This window comes from Narcine bancroftii, chromosome 5 (genome assembly GCF_036971445.1).
Source record: "Narcine bancroftii isolate sNarBan1 chromosome 5, sNarBan1.hap1, whole genome shotgun sequence".
Lineage (NCBI taxonomy): Eukaryota > Metazoa > Chordata > Chondrichthyes > Torpediniformes > Narcinidae > Narcine > Narcine bancroftii.
The window spans coordinates 145,238,697-145,252,376 of record NC_091473.1 but is presented as its reverse complement, the minus strand read 5'-3'; the positions used below and the strand labels follow the sequence as shown (position 1 = coordinate 145,252,376).

Here is a 13,680-nt window from a genome sequence, read left to right as displayed (position 1 = left end):
TGAGGCTATCCACTTTGAAAAATAGAAGAGCAGATTTTTATTTAAGTAGTGAAAGACTGCAGTATGCTGTAATGTAGAAGGACTTGGGAGGGCTTGCACATGAATTGCAAAAAGTTGGGTTTCAGGTACAACAGGTTATTAAGAAGGCAAATGGAATGTTGGCCTTCATTGCTAGAGGAATTGAATTCAAGAGCAGGGAGGTCATGCTACAACTTTACAAGGTTCTGGTGAGGCTGCACCTGGAATGTGCAGTTCTGGTCTCCACACTTGAGGAAGGATATACTTGCCTTGGAGGCAGTCCAGAGGAGATGAGGGGATTGACCCTCGAGGAGAGACTAAATCACCTGGGATTATACTCACTCGAATTCCGAACAATGAGAGGAGATCTTATAGAAACATATAAAATTATGAAAGGGCTAGATAAGATAGAGGCAGGAAAATTGTTTTCCCTGATAGGTGAGCCCAGAACTAGAGGGTCATGGCCTCAAGATTCAGGGGAGTAGATTTAAGACGGAGATGGAAAAACTGTTTTTCCCAGAGAGTCGTGAATCTGTGGAGTTCTCTGTAGTTGAGGCAACTTCATTAAACGTAGTTAAGGTTTAGTGAGATAGATTTATATATAAAAAAGGAATTAAGGGATACGGGGAAAAGGCAGGTGGGTGGAGTTGAGTTAATGATCAGATCAACAATGATCTTATTGAATTGCGGAGCAGGATCGACAGGCCGAATGGCTGGCTCCTGCTCCTGTTTCTTATGAGAAGGCAGGGGACTGGGGTTGAGCAGGAGAATAGATCAGCTCATGATGGAATGGACTCAACGGGCCGAATGGTCTACTTCTTCTCCTATATCTTATTGCCTTGTGGTTACAATACTGTCAGATTAATAGTTAAAATTGATGCCTATTTACCCGTTGAGAATAGCTATTTTTGCAAGTGTTATAATAATGGGCCCTTCTGGCTGATGAGCTTGTGCTGTCTAAAAACCACAATTAAGCCCCCCCCCCACCCCGTACGCTTTTGGAGGGGAACTGGAGCACCCAGAGGAAACCCACGCAGACAAAGGGAGAACGTACAAACTCCTTACAGACAGCGCAGGATTGGAACCATAACAGGCGTTTCAGGCTTGAGCCCTTCATCGAGGTATGGAAAAATGTCGGCAGGTGTCCAAATAATGAGGTAAGTGGGAGGGGTGGGGGAGGAGCACAGTCCCAAAGGCAAGAGGTAATATAGGTGGGAAAGGGAGGGAGGGTACAGTAGCAAGCAGGGGGAGGAGGGATGGCTGTGTCAATAGCGAGGGAAGGGGATGGGAGAGCTTTCTGCCTTTGGCACCATGCTCCTCCCCCATCTCTCCCACCCTTTTTGGTCGGATGACTGGCAACATTTTACCAAACCTTGATGAAGGGCTCAAGCCCAAAACGTTGGTTATGTTTCTTTGTCCAAAGTACTGTTTGATCTGCTGAGTTTCTTCAGCCTTGTGTTCTTACTTTGTTTAGTGAACAGTCCAGTTAGTCACCCCACACATAGTGAAACCCCAGCAGTTACAGAGAGATTCAGTGAGAACAGAGCTAAAGCAACACTATTCCCTCGAGTTCCCTTGTTCTTCCCACTCCCTCATCTGCCCCCAACTCCCCTCTGATCTCCTCTTTCTTCCCTACCCCCTAGCCCTCAGATACCTTCATCTCCCCCTAACTCCCCTTTGACCTCTCCTTCTTCCCACCCTCTTAGCCCTCAGACCCCATCCCCCAACTCCCCTCTGACTCCTCCACCTCCCCCCACTATCCTCCCCTACCTGCCAACTCCATCTGCTGACCTCCCCAACCCTCCACCTTCCCCGATCCCCCCTTCCCTCTCCATTCAGATCTACTCTCTCCACTTAGCACCTCAGCTTTTTTCTCTTGTGCCTTACATCCTGCCTGTGGGCCTGTGCTCTGTCCTCTGCCCCTCCCCTCCCCCCCCCCCCCCCCCAACATTTTGTTCAGGAGCCTGCCTTCAGGCCTTGATGAAGGGCTCAGGCCCGAAATGTTGTTTATGTAACTTTATCTTCGCGACATAAACAGCATTGCATGATCTGCTGAGTTTCTCCGGGATTTTTGTGTCAACTGTTCCCTACAGCGTAGGAGACTGAGGGGTGACCTTACAGAGGTTTATAAAATCAGTGATAATGTGAATGCTCAACTTGTATCCCAAATGTCGACAGATATGAAACTAAAGGGCATAGGTTTAAAGTGAGAGAGGGGAGTTTAGGAGGGAACCTGGTTTTTCCACTCAGAGGGTGGTCTGTACCTGAAACGAGCTGCGAGGAACTTGTAGAAGTAGTGCCAAAAAAACGTATACAGCATACACATGTAAACAAATAAAGAAATGGAAACACACTGACTGTAATTATAGAGAGGAGGAATAAACAATAAAGTGCACAAGTAAGAGTCCTTAAGTGAATCCTTCATTGGGTTTGTCGTTGAGGAGTCTGTGGTGGAGGTGTTCACAGCTGTGAACTCAGCTGTTCATGAACCTGGTGGTGAGAGTCTTGTGGCACCTTTATCTCTTTCCTGATGGCAGTAGCGAGAACAGAGTGTGTGCTAGGTTGTGTGGGTCCTTGATGATTATTTCTGCTCTCCGACGGCAGCGTTCCCCGTAGATGTTCTTGGGAGTGGGAAGGGTTTTTCCTGGGATGTCCTGGGCTGTGTCCACTACCTTTTGGAGGGTTTTACGCTCAGGGGTATTGGTGTCCCCGTACCAGACCGTGATGTAGCCGGTCAGCACATTTTCCATCACACCTCTGTAGAAATTTGCCAAGGTTTCTGGCGTCATTACCAAACCTCTGGAAACTCCTGAGGAAATAGAGGCTCTGACAAGCTTTCTCCATGATGCCATTAGTGAGCTGAATCTGGCGGTAGATGGTAAAGTGAAAATGTTTGTTTACGAGCAGCCCAGCAACTTAGCACAGTTAAAAACAATAGAGTGTGAATATAAAATTATAGAGAGAGAGAGAGAGAGAGAGAGAGAGAGAGAGAGAGAGATCATTTGGTGCAGAGCAAAGGCAACATTATTTTACTGCCGTGAGGTGCATTCATTCGTCTAGTAACACTGGTCAACAATTTTTTTCAAAAGGTTTGCTTCCTGAAAAAAAATTGGGGGGCAACTTCAAGATGGCCACAAAGATAATTTCAAATTTGTGGTATGACATAAGAAGCTGGAGAAACTTTGAATGAACTTTTATTGAATTGAGCCTTAAGGGTCTACCCTCTACAATGTACCGGAATGTATCGCAGCTTTTGCAACACTGACCAGACATTTCTGCTGGATTGAATCTTCCTGTAAACAATAAATGCTGTTAAGTACATTCACTCTGGAATTGGCTGAAGAACGTGCATCCATAGAAGATAGGAGCAGGAGTAGGTCATTCAACCCTTCGAGCCTGCTCCGCCATTCAACGAGATCATGGCTGATCTTAAAGTTCAGTACCCCGTCCCCGCCTTCTCTCCGTAACCTTTAACACCCTTATACCCTGTATCAATGTAATGCACAGCTTCTGTATATGTGAGCTGCATTTATAGCCTGTCTTTATCTGTCCTGACTAAACGTGCCAGGCCTAAGACAACATTTGCATGGCACCCACACTGAGTGCATGGCCAAACATCCTTGGATTGACCAAGACAGCTTGCTTTGTGGACAATATACTAGTCGACTTAAAATATGACAGGCAATCACAAAAATAGGTTATATCTAAAAAACGGTACATGATCGGAAAATTTCCAGGTGGTTTTCATGATCAGCTGCCCCAAAATCCATAAAATACACCTAAAGTGTCCAGGAAGCAAAATCTTTGTTGTCCTGTATAACAGCGGGAAAGAATCTGTTCTTGAATCTGGTGGTGCATGATCTCCTGTCGGTCGAGACTGTGGCCAGGGTGAGGTGAACCTTTCTCACATGTTGGCTGCTTTACTCAGGCAGCGGGAAGTGTAGATGGAGTGGATAGAGGGGATGACGGCGTCCATGTGGGCTCCTTTACACCGCTCCTGATTTGTGTTCATTGTTCCCCTTCAGCGTCACGAGATGGACACCAGCCGCAGGAAATTCCACCTGTAGAGCACAGTGATTGGGACGGACGTTGTCCCACCACGTCCCACACGAAGACCAGTAGCACCATTTCCGCGTTCAGCTGACGTGAGCTGAGGTTGGAAGAGTGTTTCACAGCATCGACAGATATTATTGTTTAACTTCACCGATGCCTTGCAATGTTCTTGCGAAAAAAATATTCTCTCTATTTGGAAGTTTCTCTCTGATGTGAACGTGCTCTCCAAATAAACTCTATCTTGTGTCCTAATTGTAAGAGGATTTTAGATTTAGATTTAAATCATTCATTTAAATATATTCGGTCAGGGTCGGTTTTGTGTATCGTGTGAACGCAAACGTGTTTAAAACAGCCTCGTTCTTAAAATTATGTAAATGCAGAGACACAACATTTAAATTCTGCAAAGTTTCAAGTATTCAATCTACAGAATATTTCAAAGAAAGAAACATGCAGTAGGTGATCTTAGGATTATAACAAAAGCAGTTAGAATTGGCAATTAAGGTAAAAACACAAGGCTGGAGAAACTCTGCAGGTGTGGCAAAGATAAAGATGCATCACTAACGTTTCAGGCTTGAGCCCCTCATCTTTGCTGCATGAAGTACAGGACATTGAGTTTCTCCAGCCTTGCGTTTTGACTTCAACCACAGTATCTGCACTCACATGTTTTACCTCATGAGGCAATAAGGATTTGACAAAAAGCATGGAAAATTGGGGCGATGTGTCATTGTCGGTCGAAGATGTTGGGAAGAATTAGTGGATGCGTCGTGAACTTACTGCTTTGTGGATTCCAGAGAGAGGGATTTGGCATGATCCTTGCTTTAATTTATTTAATTCATAATTTAGACATACAGCACGGTAACAGGCCCACAAGCCCATGCTACCCAATTACTCCCAAAGGGCCTACTCCTCCGGTACGTTTCAAACGGTGGGAAGAAACCAGAGCCCCTGGGGAAAACACATGCAGACATGGGGAGAACGTGCAAACTCCTTACAGACGGCACAGGATTTTAACCCGAGAACTGATCGCTTGTGCTCTCACGGCATTGCGCTAACCGCTACGTCAATCGTGCCGCGCATGAGATGTTTATGTTGAGGTTCTGATATAGCCACAGACACAATAGGGCAAATACATTTACATGCCCACGGTATCCCAAAGCACCTGAATACATTAGTACTTTTCAAATGAACTTACTGTTGTAATTTGGGCATTAAAAGGCACAATTGTGCTTGTGTTATAGTCAGGCAATGTGAAAACAGGCTCTTCGGCCCAATCTGCCTGTGTTTGGGCCTCTAAACCCATCCTTATCCATGTATCTGTCCAGCTTTTTTCTTCAACATTGCAATTGTACCTGCCAGTTCCATACACCCTCCACTTTCTGTGTTTAAAAAAAAAGTTACCCCTCAGGTTCTTGTTAAATCCCTCCCCCCACCCCCCAAACTCTGGTTACCGATTCTCCTCCTCTGGGCAAAATGCTCCCAGGGTTCACCCAATCTGTTCCTCCCATGATGTTGTCCACCTCTGTGTGATGATCCCTCATCCTCCTGTGCTCCAGGGAATAAAGCCCCAGCCTGCTCAACTTCTTCCTACAGGTCAGGCTCCTGAATGCTTGAGGTACAAAGCTGGTCATTTTTTTAAAGCTTTTTCAAAGCCAAGCTATCTCCTGGAGACTGAACGGCGTTTAAGTTTGCAAAGGGACTAGTCAACCACAGCATTTGGAAAGAAGCGATTGATCGGGAGCAATTCAGTATGGTTTTGTGCGGAAGAGTTCATGTCTCCCAAATTTGATCAAGTTTTGACAGGAGACTGCTGAAGGCAGATGTTGTCCATGTGGACTCCAGTAAATAGTTTAGATAACCTCCCATGTGGTGGGCTAGTCCCCATGGGATACGTCAAATCTTGTCAAGTCCCCTTTATTTAGCGTTTATCCCATGTTTGCACGGTAAAGACGAGATAGCATTTCTCCAGGACCACGGAACAGATTTACATAAATATAAGTTAGAAGTTTTACACATTGAAATATTGTTATAGGCCCAGAAGATCTCAAAACCCAACAGCAATAGATATTCACCAAGACAAATGATTACTTAAACAAAAGTTGTTTTTAATTATCTTTAAACATGAAATCAGAATCACACCTTAACTTATCACTATTGACTTAACTAATCCCCTTCTAATTCTAAGCATGCGTGTATGTAATGTATGTGTAAGTTCAGAAAAGTTCTTTGATTCACAGTCCAATCTCACTTCTCATTCCTCCAAGTTTACCGGTATCAGGCAATTCTTAGACTGTGCACAGAATTTAACATCAGGCTTTGGTGCTTGAAAGGTAAATGGTTACCACTCAGGAAGGTTCTTGTCAGTTTTCAGAGAGAGATTTGTTGCTCGTTGAACACACGCAACTGATTCCTTCTAATCAGCCACGTCAGTGTCTTGCCGAAGAAACCTGCCCCATCAGGGTTTTTCAGATGATAACCTCTTTCTTTCAGGTCACCACAGAGTTCCTTTTTGTTTTCTTATTCAAGTGAAACATTATGCAGCCAGTTCTTTCCTCTTGCATGGTCCACAAAGGCTTTGAACAGGCTGAACTAAGAACTCACAACTCGTCTTCAAAATGGGGTTTTCCACAAGCTTGCCAGCTTGTCCTTTTCTAGTCCCAGCTGCTACTGCTGACGGTAGAACTGAATTCTCTCTCTCTCTCTTTCAGAGAAACCCACATGACCCTCTTAGAACAGCCAAATGCACTCAGACAGACTGCGGCACCGGACCCAATCTTCCGAGTCTGTCCATCTGTTGCTTTCCAAACAATAATCCATTACTCCACAGCATGTCCAATTAACACCTACTTGTGAAGTCCTTATCGGCATTCTTCAAAGTTTTTGCAAAGGCACTGGGAGCCTGGACTGTCTGGCTTGAGCAGAGCTCTGGTATTTTAAATGAAGTGTTTGTATGTGACCTACACTAAAAAAAAACCTCCACGATTTATCTCCGTTTAAAACATAACTGTCACAGTACTTACTCCAATTTGCAGGTGACCTTGGTTTGGCAGGGCACAAGGCCATTGACAGACAGGTTGGTGAGGGACTGCTGTGTGGAATTAAAATGGATGGCCACTAGGAGGTCCCTATTATTACAGCGGACAGAGTGAGGAAGTTCCACAAAGTGATCTCCCAGTTTGCGTCCACTCTCCCGGATGTATCAGAGGTTGCCCCAGTACACCAGGCATGGTAAATCAGTATGGAGTCAGAGCTTGCAGCATGGAGTCAGAGCTAACCATCATGGCGCTTCCCTGAGCTAGACCCTTCATTTTTTGGCCCATAACCCTCCCAACCTTTCCCAACCTGTCAAAATGTCTTTCAAACATTGTAATTGCACCGTCCAGCCCTGACGTCCTGCAACAGCCACCCCAGTCCTGTGGTCCTGTGCTGGCCGCCCCAGCCTTGTAGTCCTGTGCCGGGGGACTGTCAGAGAGCGAAGAGGGTGCTGTCGGCAGCGGTGAGGGGGTGCTGTCAGACAGCTGCTCCTGCCCTGACTCAGGAGCTGGCATTTGTTCTGTGGCGCCTCTCTCCGCTTTGGACCTTTCAGGTGGCAGAACACTGCCTTCAGTGCTGGCACCTGAACGTCCCTTTGCACACACCCGCAGCTGCATTCTCCAGGTGATTCCACCTGAAAGTGGCTTGAGATTCATCCAGCCTATTTGACTCTCTCTGATTGCAAAAGCACATGACTTTCTCCAGCAAACAATAGGAGCCAGCCTTCTGGTTCATCTGTTTTTAAGTAAACGATAACCCATCAGTGACCTCTCTGAGCACTCTTCAAAGCTCCTGCAAAAAGGTGTAAGAAGCCATGATGTCTCATCTGTTGCTTTAAAGGCAATAGTCCATTTATTCCACAACATCAGTCCAATTAATACCTACTTGTGAAGTTTCCATTGGCCTTCAACGTTTCTGTAAAGTCACTCTGGATATGAATTCTCCAGTATTTCAAATAAGATCTGTTTTAAAGTGTTTGTATGTAACCTACTCTAACCTTTCCCAATTTATTTCCCAAAAATATTTCTATATACTCTGTCACAACACAGACAACTTCTTCGGCACAGGGACAATGGTGGCTGGCTTTGAAGCACATTGGGACCAAGGCCCTTCTCAGGGAGATGTTAAAGATGTCGGTGAGAACCTCCAGCTGAGCCACACAACTCCAGAGCACTCTCCCAGGAATATTATCCGGTCCAGCAGCTTTCCGTGGGTTGACCTTGCCTCACCTCGAGGTGTCAATCCAAAATTGGCATGGTGATGGGAGGCCGAGGGGAGTGGTGGAGACTGGACACCAACTGGGAGATGGTTTGGTTGTGCATCTTTTGCTCTGCCCATTGCACCTCCCAGTGCCCAACCATTTCAATTCCACACACGATTGACATTCCAGTTTCTGCTAGCCTTCTCCCTGTTTTCCCCATCCATCTGTCTTCTTTCCTCTAGCTCTCCATCTTCTTCCTTCTCCATTTACAGAGCCATCTCCCCTCCCTCCCTCCTTTATCCACCTATTACCTCCTGCCTGAGGACCGTGCTGCTCCCCCTGCCCCTCCCCCCCCCTATCATTTTGTTTGGGCACCTGCCCACACCTTGATGAAGGGCTCAAGCCCTAAACGTTGGTTGTGTATCTTTATCTTTGTTAAGGACATTGTTTGACCTGTTGAGTTTCTCCAGCACTGCGTTTTTACTTCAATTACGGTGTCTGCAGACTTTTGTGTTTACTCAAGACCACACTTGGAGCAGTGTGTACAGTTCTGGTCACTGCGCTGCAGAAAAAATTCGGTTGCAATGGAGAGAGTGCAGAAGAGATTTGTGGGGGTTTTCTGGACCGAGCTGCCAGAGGAGGTGGTGGAGGCAGGTAACAATTACAGCGTTCGAAAGGTGTTGCACAGGTACTTGGGGAAGGGCTAGAGATCCCACTGTGGGCGAATAGCATTTGTGGTAGGCATCAAATTCTGCGTGGCTGAGGTGGACCAATAAGGAGGTGATGTTGAGGCTTTATAAAACACTGGTGAGGTCTCACTTGGAATGTGGGTACAGTTTTGGGCTCCTCATTTAAGAAAGGATGTTCTGGCATTGGAAAGCTAGTCCACATTACATTCCCAGCGGAGTGTTCGGGATGTGTGGCTCAGCTGGAAGATGTTCTCACCAACATCTTTAACATCTTGAGTAGTGCCATGATTCCAACGTACTTCAAAGCCACCACCATCATCCCAGTGCCAAAGAAGTTGTCTGTGTCCTGCCTCAATGACTGCCACCTTGTTGCACTCATGTCTACCGTCATGAAGTGTTTTGAGAATCTCGTCCTCAAGCTCCTGCTGCCCCCTTCACTGGACCCCCTGCAGTTCGCATACAGACCCAACTGCTCTATGGATGATGCCACCACCCTCCATCTAGCCCTCACCCATCTGGAAAACAAGGACTCGTATGTTCGAATGCTGCTTATTGACTTCAGTTCGGCATTCAACACAATCATATTTCAGTACCTGATAGAGAAGTTGAACCTGCTGGGTCTCAGGCAGTCTGGAACGGAAACAGCATCTCCAAGACCATCACACTGAGCTTGGGGGCCCCCCAGGGCTGTGTGCTGAGTCCACTGCTGTTCACTCTACTGGCCCATGACTGTGCAGCTAAACACAGCTCGAACCACACCATGAAGTTTACTGATGACACGACCGTGGTGGGTCTTTTTAGTAAGAATGATGAGTCGGCGTACAGAGATGAGGTGCAGTCACTAATGGACTTACAGAGCCAACAACCTGTAACTGAATGTTAATAAAACAAAAGAGATGGTTGTCGACTTCAGGAGGACCGGGGGAGGGGGGGGGGGGGGGAACCATGCTCCGCTGACCATTGAGATCGTCAAGAGTATCAAGTTCCTTGGAGTGCACTTGGTGGAGAACCTCACTTGGTCCCTTAACACCAGCTCCATAGCCAAGAAAGCCCAGCAGCGTCTCTACTTCCCACGAAGGCTGAGGAAAGTTCATCTCCCACCCTCCATCCTCACTATATTCTACAGAGGATATATCGAGAGCATCCTGTGCAACTGCATCACCGCCCGGTTTGGAAGCTGCACCACCTCAGACCACAAGACCCTGCAGAGGAGAGTGAAGTCAGTGGAAAAGATCACTGGGGGCTTCTTCCTACCATGACGGACATCTACAACACTCGATGCAGGAGAAAGGCAATGAATATTGTGAAGGACTCCACGCACTCCTCACCTAAACTCTTCTCCCTTCTACCATCTGGTACCGTAACACTCAGGCCCTTATGTCCAGAATGGGCAAGTCTTTTTCCCCCAAGACTCTCGCAAGGGGGGAACTGGAACACCGACAAGCTGGACATCAGCACTTAAGACATTATCGAGAAGAGAGATGAAGTGAGGCTGGGTTTCAGTTATTTTGGCTGACGACGACTTCTGAACTGAATTTCATGTTCGTACCGAATTGTCAAACAATTGGTGATTGTACCACTCACAAGCGACTGCAGCGGTGACCCCAACGATCCAAAACGGACACTTTTGGATTGCAAAATGCTGGAAGGAATTCAAATCCTCAGAGCACGGTTTCACTCAAATTGTCCACCTTCTGAACATCGCAACCACAGGTACGGTTTGAACAAGCCGAAGAACAATTCCAGGCATGCCAGATAACTGCTGACGCCACAAAGTGCTACTACATGGTCAGTGCGCTGGGTCAGGAAACTCCCGGGCGCATCATCGATTACCTTCACCAACAAGTATGAAGGGGTCAAAATGCTCCTCGAGCATACATTTGGTCTCTCACTGCAACAGGGTGGCAAAACTGCTGCATGTGAGTGGCCTCGGGTACTGCAAACCATCCATGCTCAAGAGCGAAATGCTCACCCTGGTGATGGACACAGGACCTGCCTTCTCTTCGAATAGGTTTTCCTTAAGCAAATGTCTGAGTTCATCTGCTTGCTCCTCTTGGATATCAATTTCACCAACCCTGACGGCTGGCAGCCTGTGCGGACATACCATGGCAGGCCAAACAGCAAAGGGAAGCGACCATCAACTGGATGGCGGCTGTGACTCATCAGGTGGTACGGACGGCCTCAGCCTCCACGGAAAGGGCAACAGTGACACCAGCCTCGAAGAGCGCCAGCAAGGACAAGCGGTGCTATCACCACCAAAGATGGGGTTTCGCAGCCCCCCGATACCATCCACCCTGCACTCATCTGGGAAATGCCTCAGCCGGTGGTAATGGCAACAGCACCCGGCCAGAAAGATTGACTCCTCTACATGTGGGATCATCATTTGGGGGCAACGTTTGCTTGATGAAACAGGAACGGAGGTCAGTGTGTTCCAAGGCATTTGAATTGAACTCATTGTGCTGTGTCGAATTGACTGCACCCACCTCAGCTCAATGACCTTCTCTGACGAGGAGTATACCAGGATCCTAGCTGATTTCCTGGACATCTCACAACCACGTGCATCCCACCCAACATCCAGGACTGCCAGTACGTTTCCCTTTGCTGAGATTCCCATCGAACATCTCTGAAAAAGCCATATGAGGGGGCCTTCAAAGTACTGCAAAACTTGGACATCAACCAGCCAGTGCAGGCAGCACTGCAGAGGGCATCCAAACCCACCCTCACCTCCTCCTCCAATATTCCGGTTCTGATGGGAGTGGGCGGGGGGGGGTGGCGGGGGTAATGTGGCGGATCACACCACAGTTCTCGAACCGTCGTTCGGAGGTTCAGGCTCTTGCAGGAGGGGAAACTGGAACACAGATGAGCTGGACATCAGCGCTTATGACATCATTGAGAAGAGGGACGAAAGCAAGGCTGGGCAGCAGTTGTTTTGGCTGACGACGACTTCTGAACTGAATTTCACATTTGTACCGAATTGTTGAACAATTAGTGTTTGTACCACTCACAAACATCTACAAGCTCCTTTTTATGTAAATCAGCTCCATGGTCCTGGAGAAACCCTATTTCATCTTTACTGGGCACTAGGTTAGTAGTTATGATATGAATGGCAAATAAAGATCACTTGACTTGAGAGGGTTCATAGAAGATTTAAGTATAATTCCTGGGATGAATGGATTAGCATTTGATGGCTTTTTGACTGGAAAAATTATCTCATAGAAGCATTTTGATTGTTGAAAGGGCTGGACAGAGTAGATATGGCAAAGTTGTTTCCCCTGGTGGTGGAGTCGAGGACAGGAGGGCACAACTTCAGGATTGAAGGGCATCCATTTAAAGCAGAGATGAGGAGGAACTTCTTCAGCGAGAGAGAGGGGAGCCTGTGGAATTTGCTGCCATGGGTGGTATGGAGGCTGGGTGTATTTAAAACAGAGATTGATGGGTATTTGAATAGTCAGGGTATCAAGGGTTATGGGGAGGAGGCAGGGTGGGAGAATGGATCCGCTCATGATGAAATGGTGGAGCGGACTCGATAGGCTGAATGGCCTGCCTCTTCTCCTATATCTAATGGTCTAATTCTGTAGTGTACAATTCTGATTCGATAGGCCATGTGTTTGATCAGGAAGGAATTGGGTTCAGTGTTTTAAATGCTGCAAGATTATGCCGTAGATTCTGAGCCTAAGTCATTGTGGGGCTGTAGGTAGCAGTAATTTTACAATCTGTGTGTGGTGCCGGGCATGGGCTGCGGGGACAGGAAGATGTCACTCAGTATCCCTGTTACTGTTTGAAGCTTCCCGCTAGACCCCATTTTCCCCTCTCATTCCTTCTGACCTCCCCCCCTATCATTTCCTCCTTTGTCTGCCCACTGCCCTGCAACATTTTCCATTGAACTCCCACTCACACGCCTTGTCACATCGCAAAGGGCTTCAGAACCAATCTGTGGCTTTTTTGACATGTGAGAGGTGTCGAATACAAGAGTCAGGAGGCCTGACTGCAGGTGTACGGGGGTTTTGGTGAGACCGCGCCTGGAGTATTTGGTCTCCTGATCTGAGGAAGGGCTTCTTGTTGTTGAGGGGTTGACTGATCCCTGGACAGAAGGTCTGACGGATATATAAAGGCTGTATCTAGAATACGGAGAATGATTGAGTCTTTATCCATTGGAGCGTAGAAGGTTGAGGGGGGATTTGATGGAGGGATATAAAATTATGAGGGGATAGACAGAGTAGATGTGAATGGGCTCTTCCCCTTGAGGGTAGGTGAGATGGGAATGAGGGGCCATGAGTTAAGTTTTAGGGGCAGAAGTTTAGAAGTAACATGAGAGGAAGCTTCTTCACTCAGAGAGTGGTGGCTAAGTGGAATGATCTGGAAGAAATGGTCGCAGGAGGGTCAATTTTGTCATTTAAGAAAAAGTTGGATAGCTGCATGGATGTGAGGGGGTTGGAGGGTTATGGACAGGGTGTGGGTAGGTAAGACTAGAGGAGATCACTCAAATCGGTGTGGACTAGAGGGGCTGAGATGGCCTGTTTCTGTACTATAATTAGTAGTTATGAATGACAAATAAAGGTGACTTGACTTGAGAAGGTTCATAGAAGATTTACGAATAATTCCTGGGATGAAGGGATTAGTATTTGACAGCTTTTGGACTGGACTCCAGGGAGTTCAGAAGAATGATCTCATAGAAGCATTTTGATTGTT

At 46.9% G+C, this 13,680-nt stretch overlaps 1 protein-coding gene across 1 annotated transcript in view; it reads left to right on the top strand.

The window, feature by feature from the left end:
• The window catches only part of rpf1 (ribosome production factor 1 homolog), a 42,071-nt gene extending 37,748 nt beyond the window's left edge, over positions 1 to 4,323 (top strand). The window contains exon 9 of the mRNA XM_069939335.1: positions 4,044 to 4,323. Within this exon, the coding sequence (XP_069795436.1) occupies positions 4,044 to 4,085 (42 nt within the window). The 3' untranslated portion in view covers positions 4,086 to 4,323. The remainder of the gene's footprint in view (positions 1 to 4,043) is intronic.
• Positions 4,324 to 13,680: the final 9,357 nt, after the last annotated feature.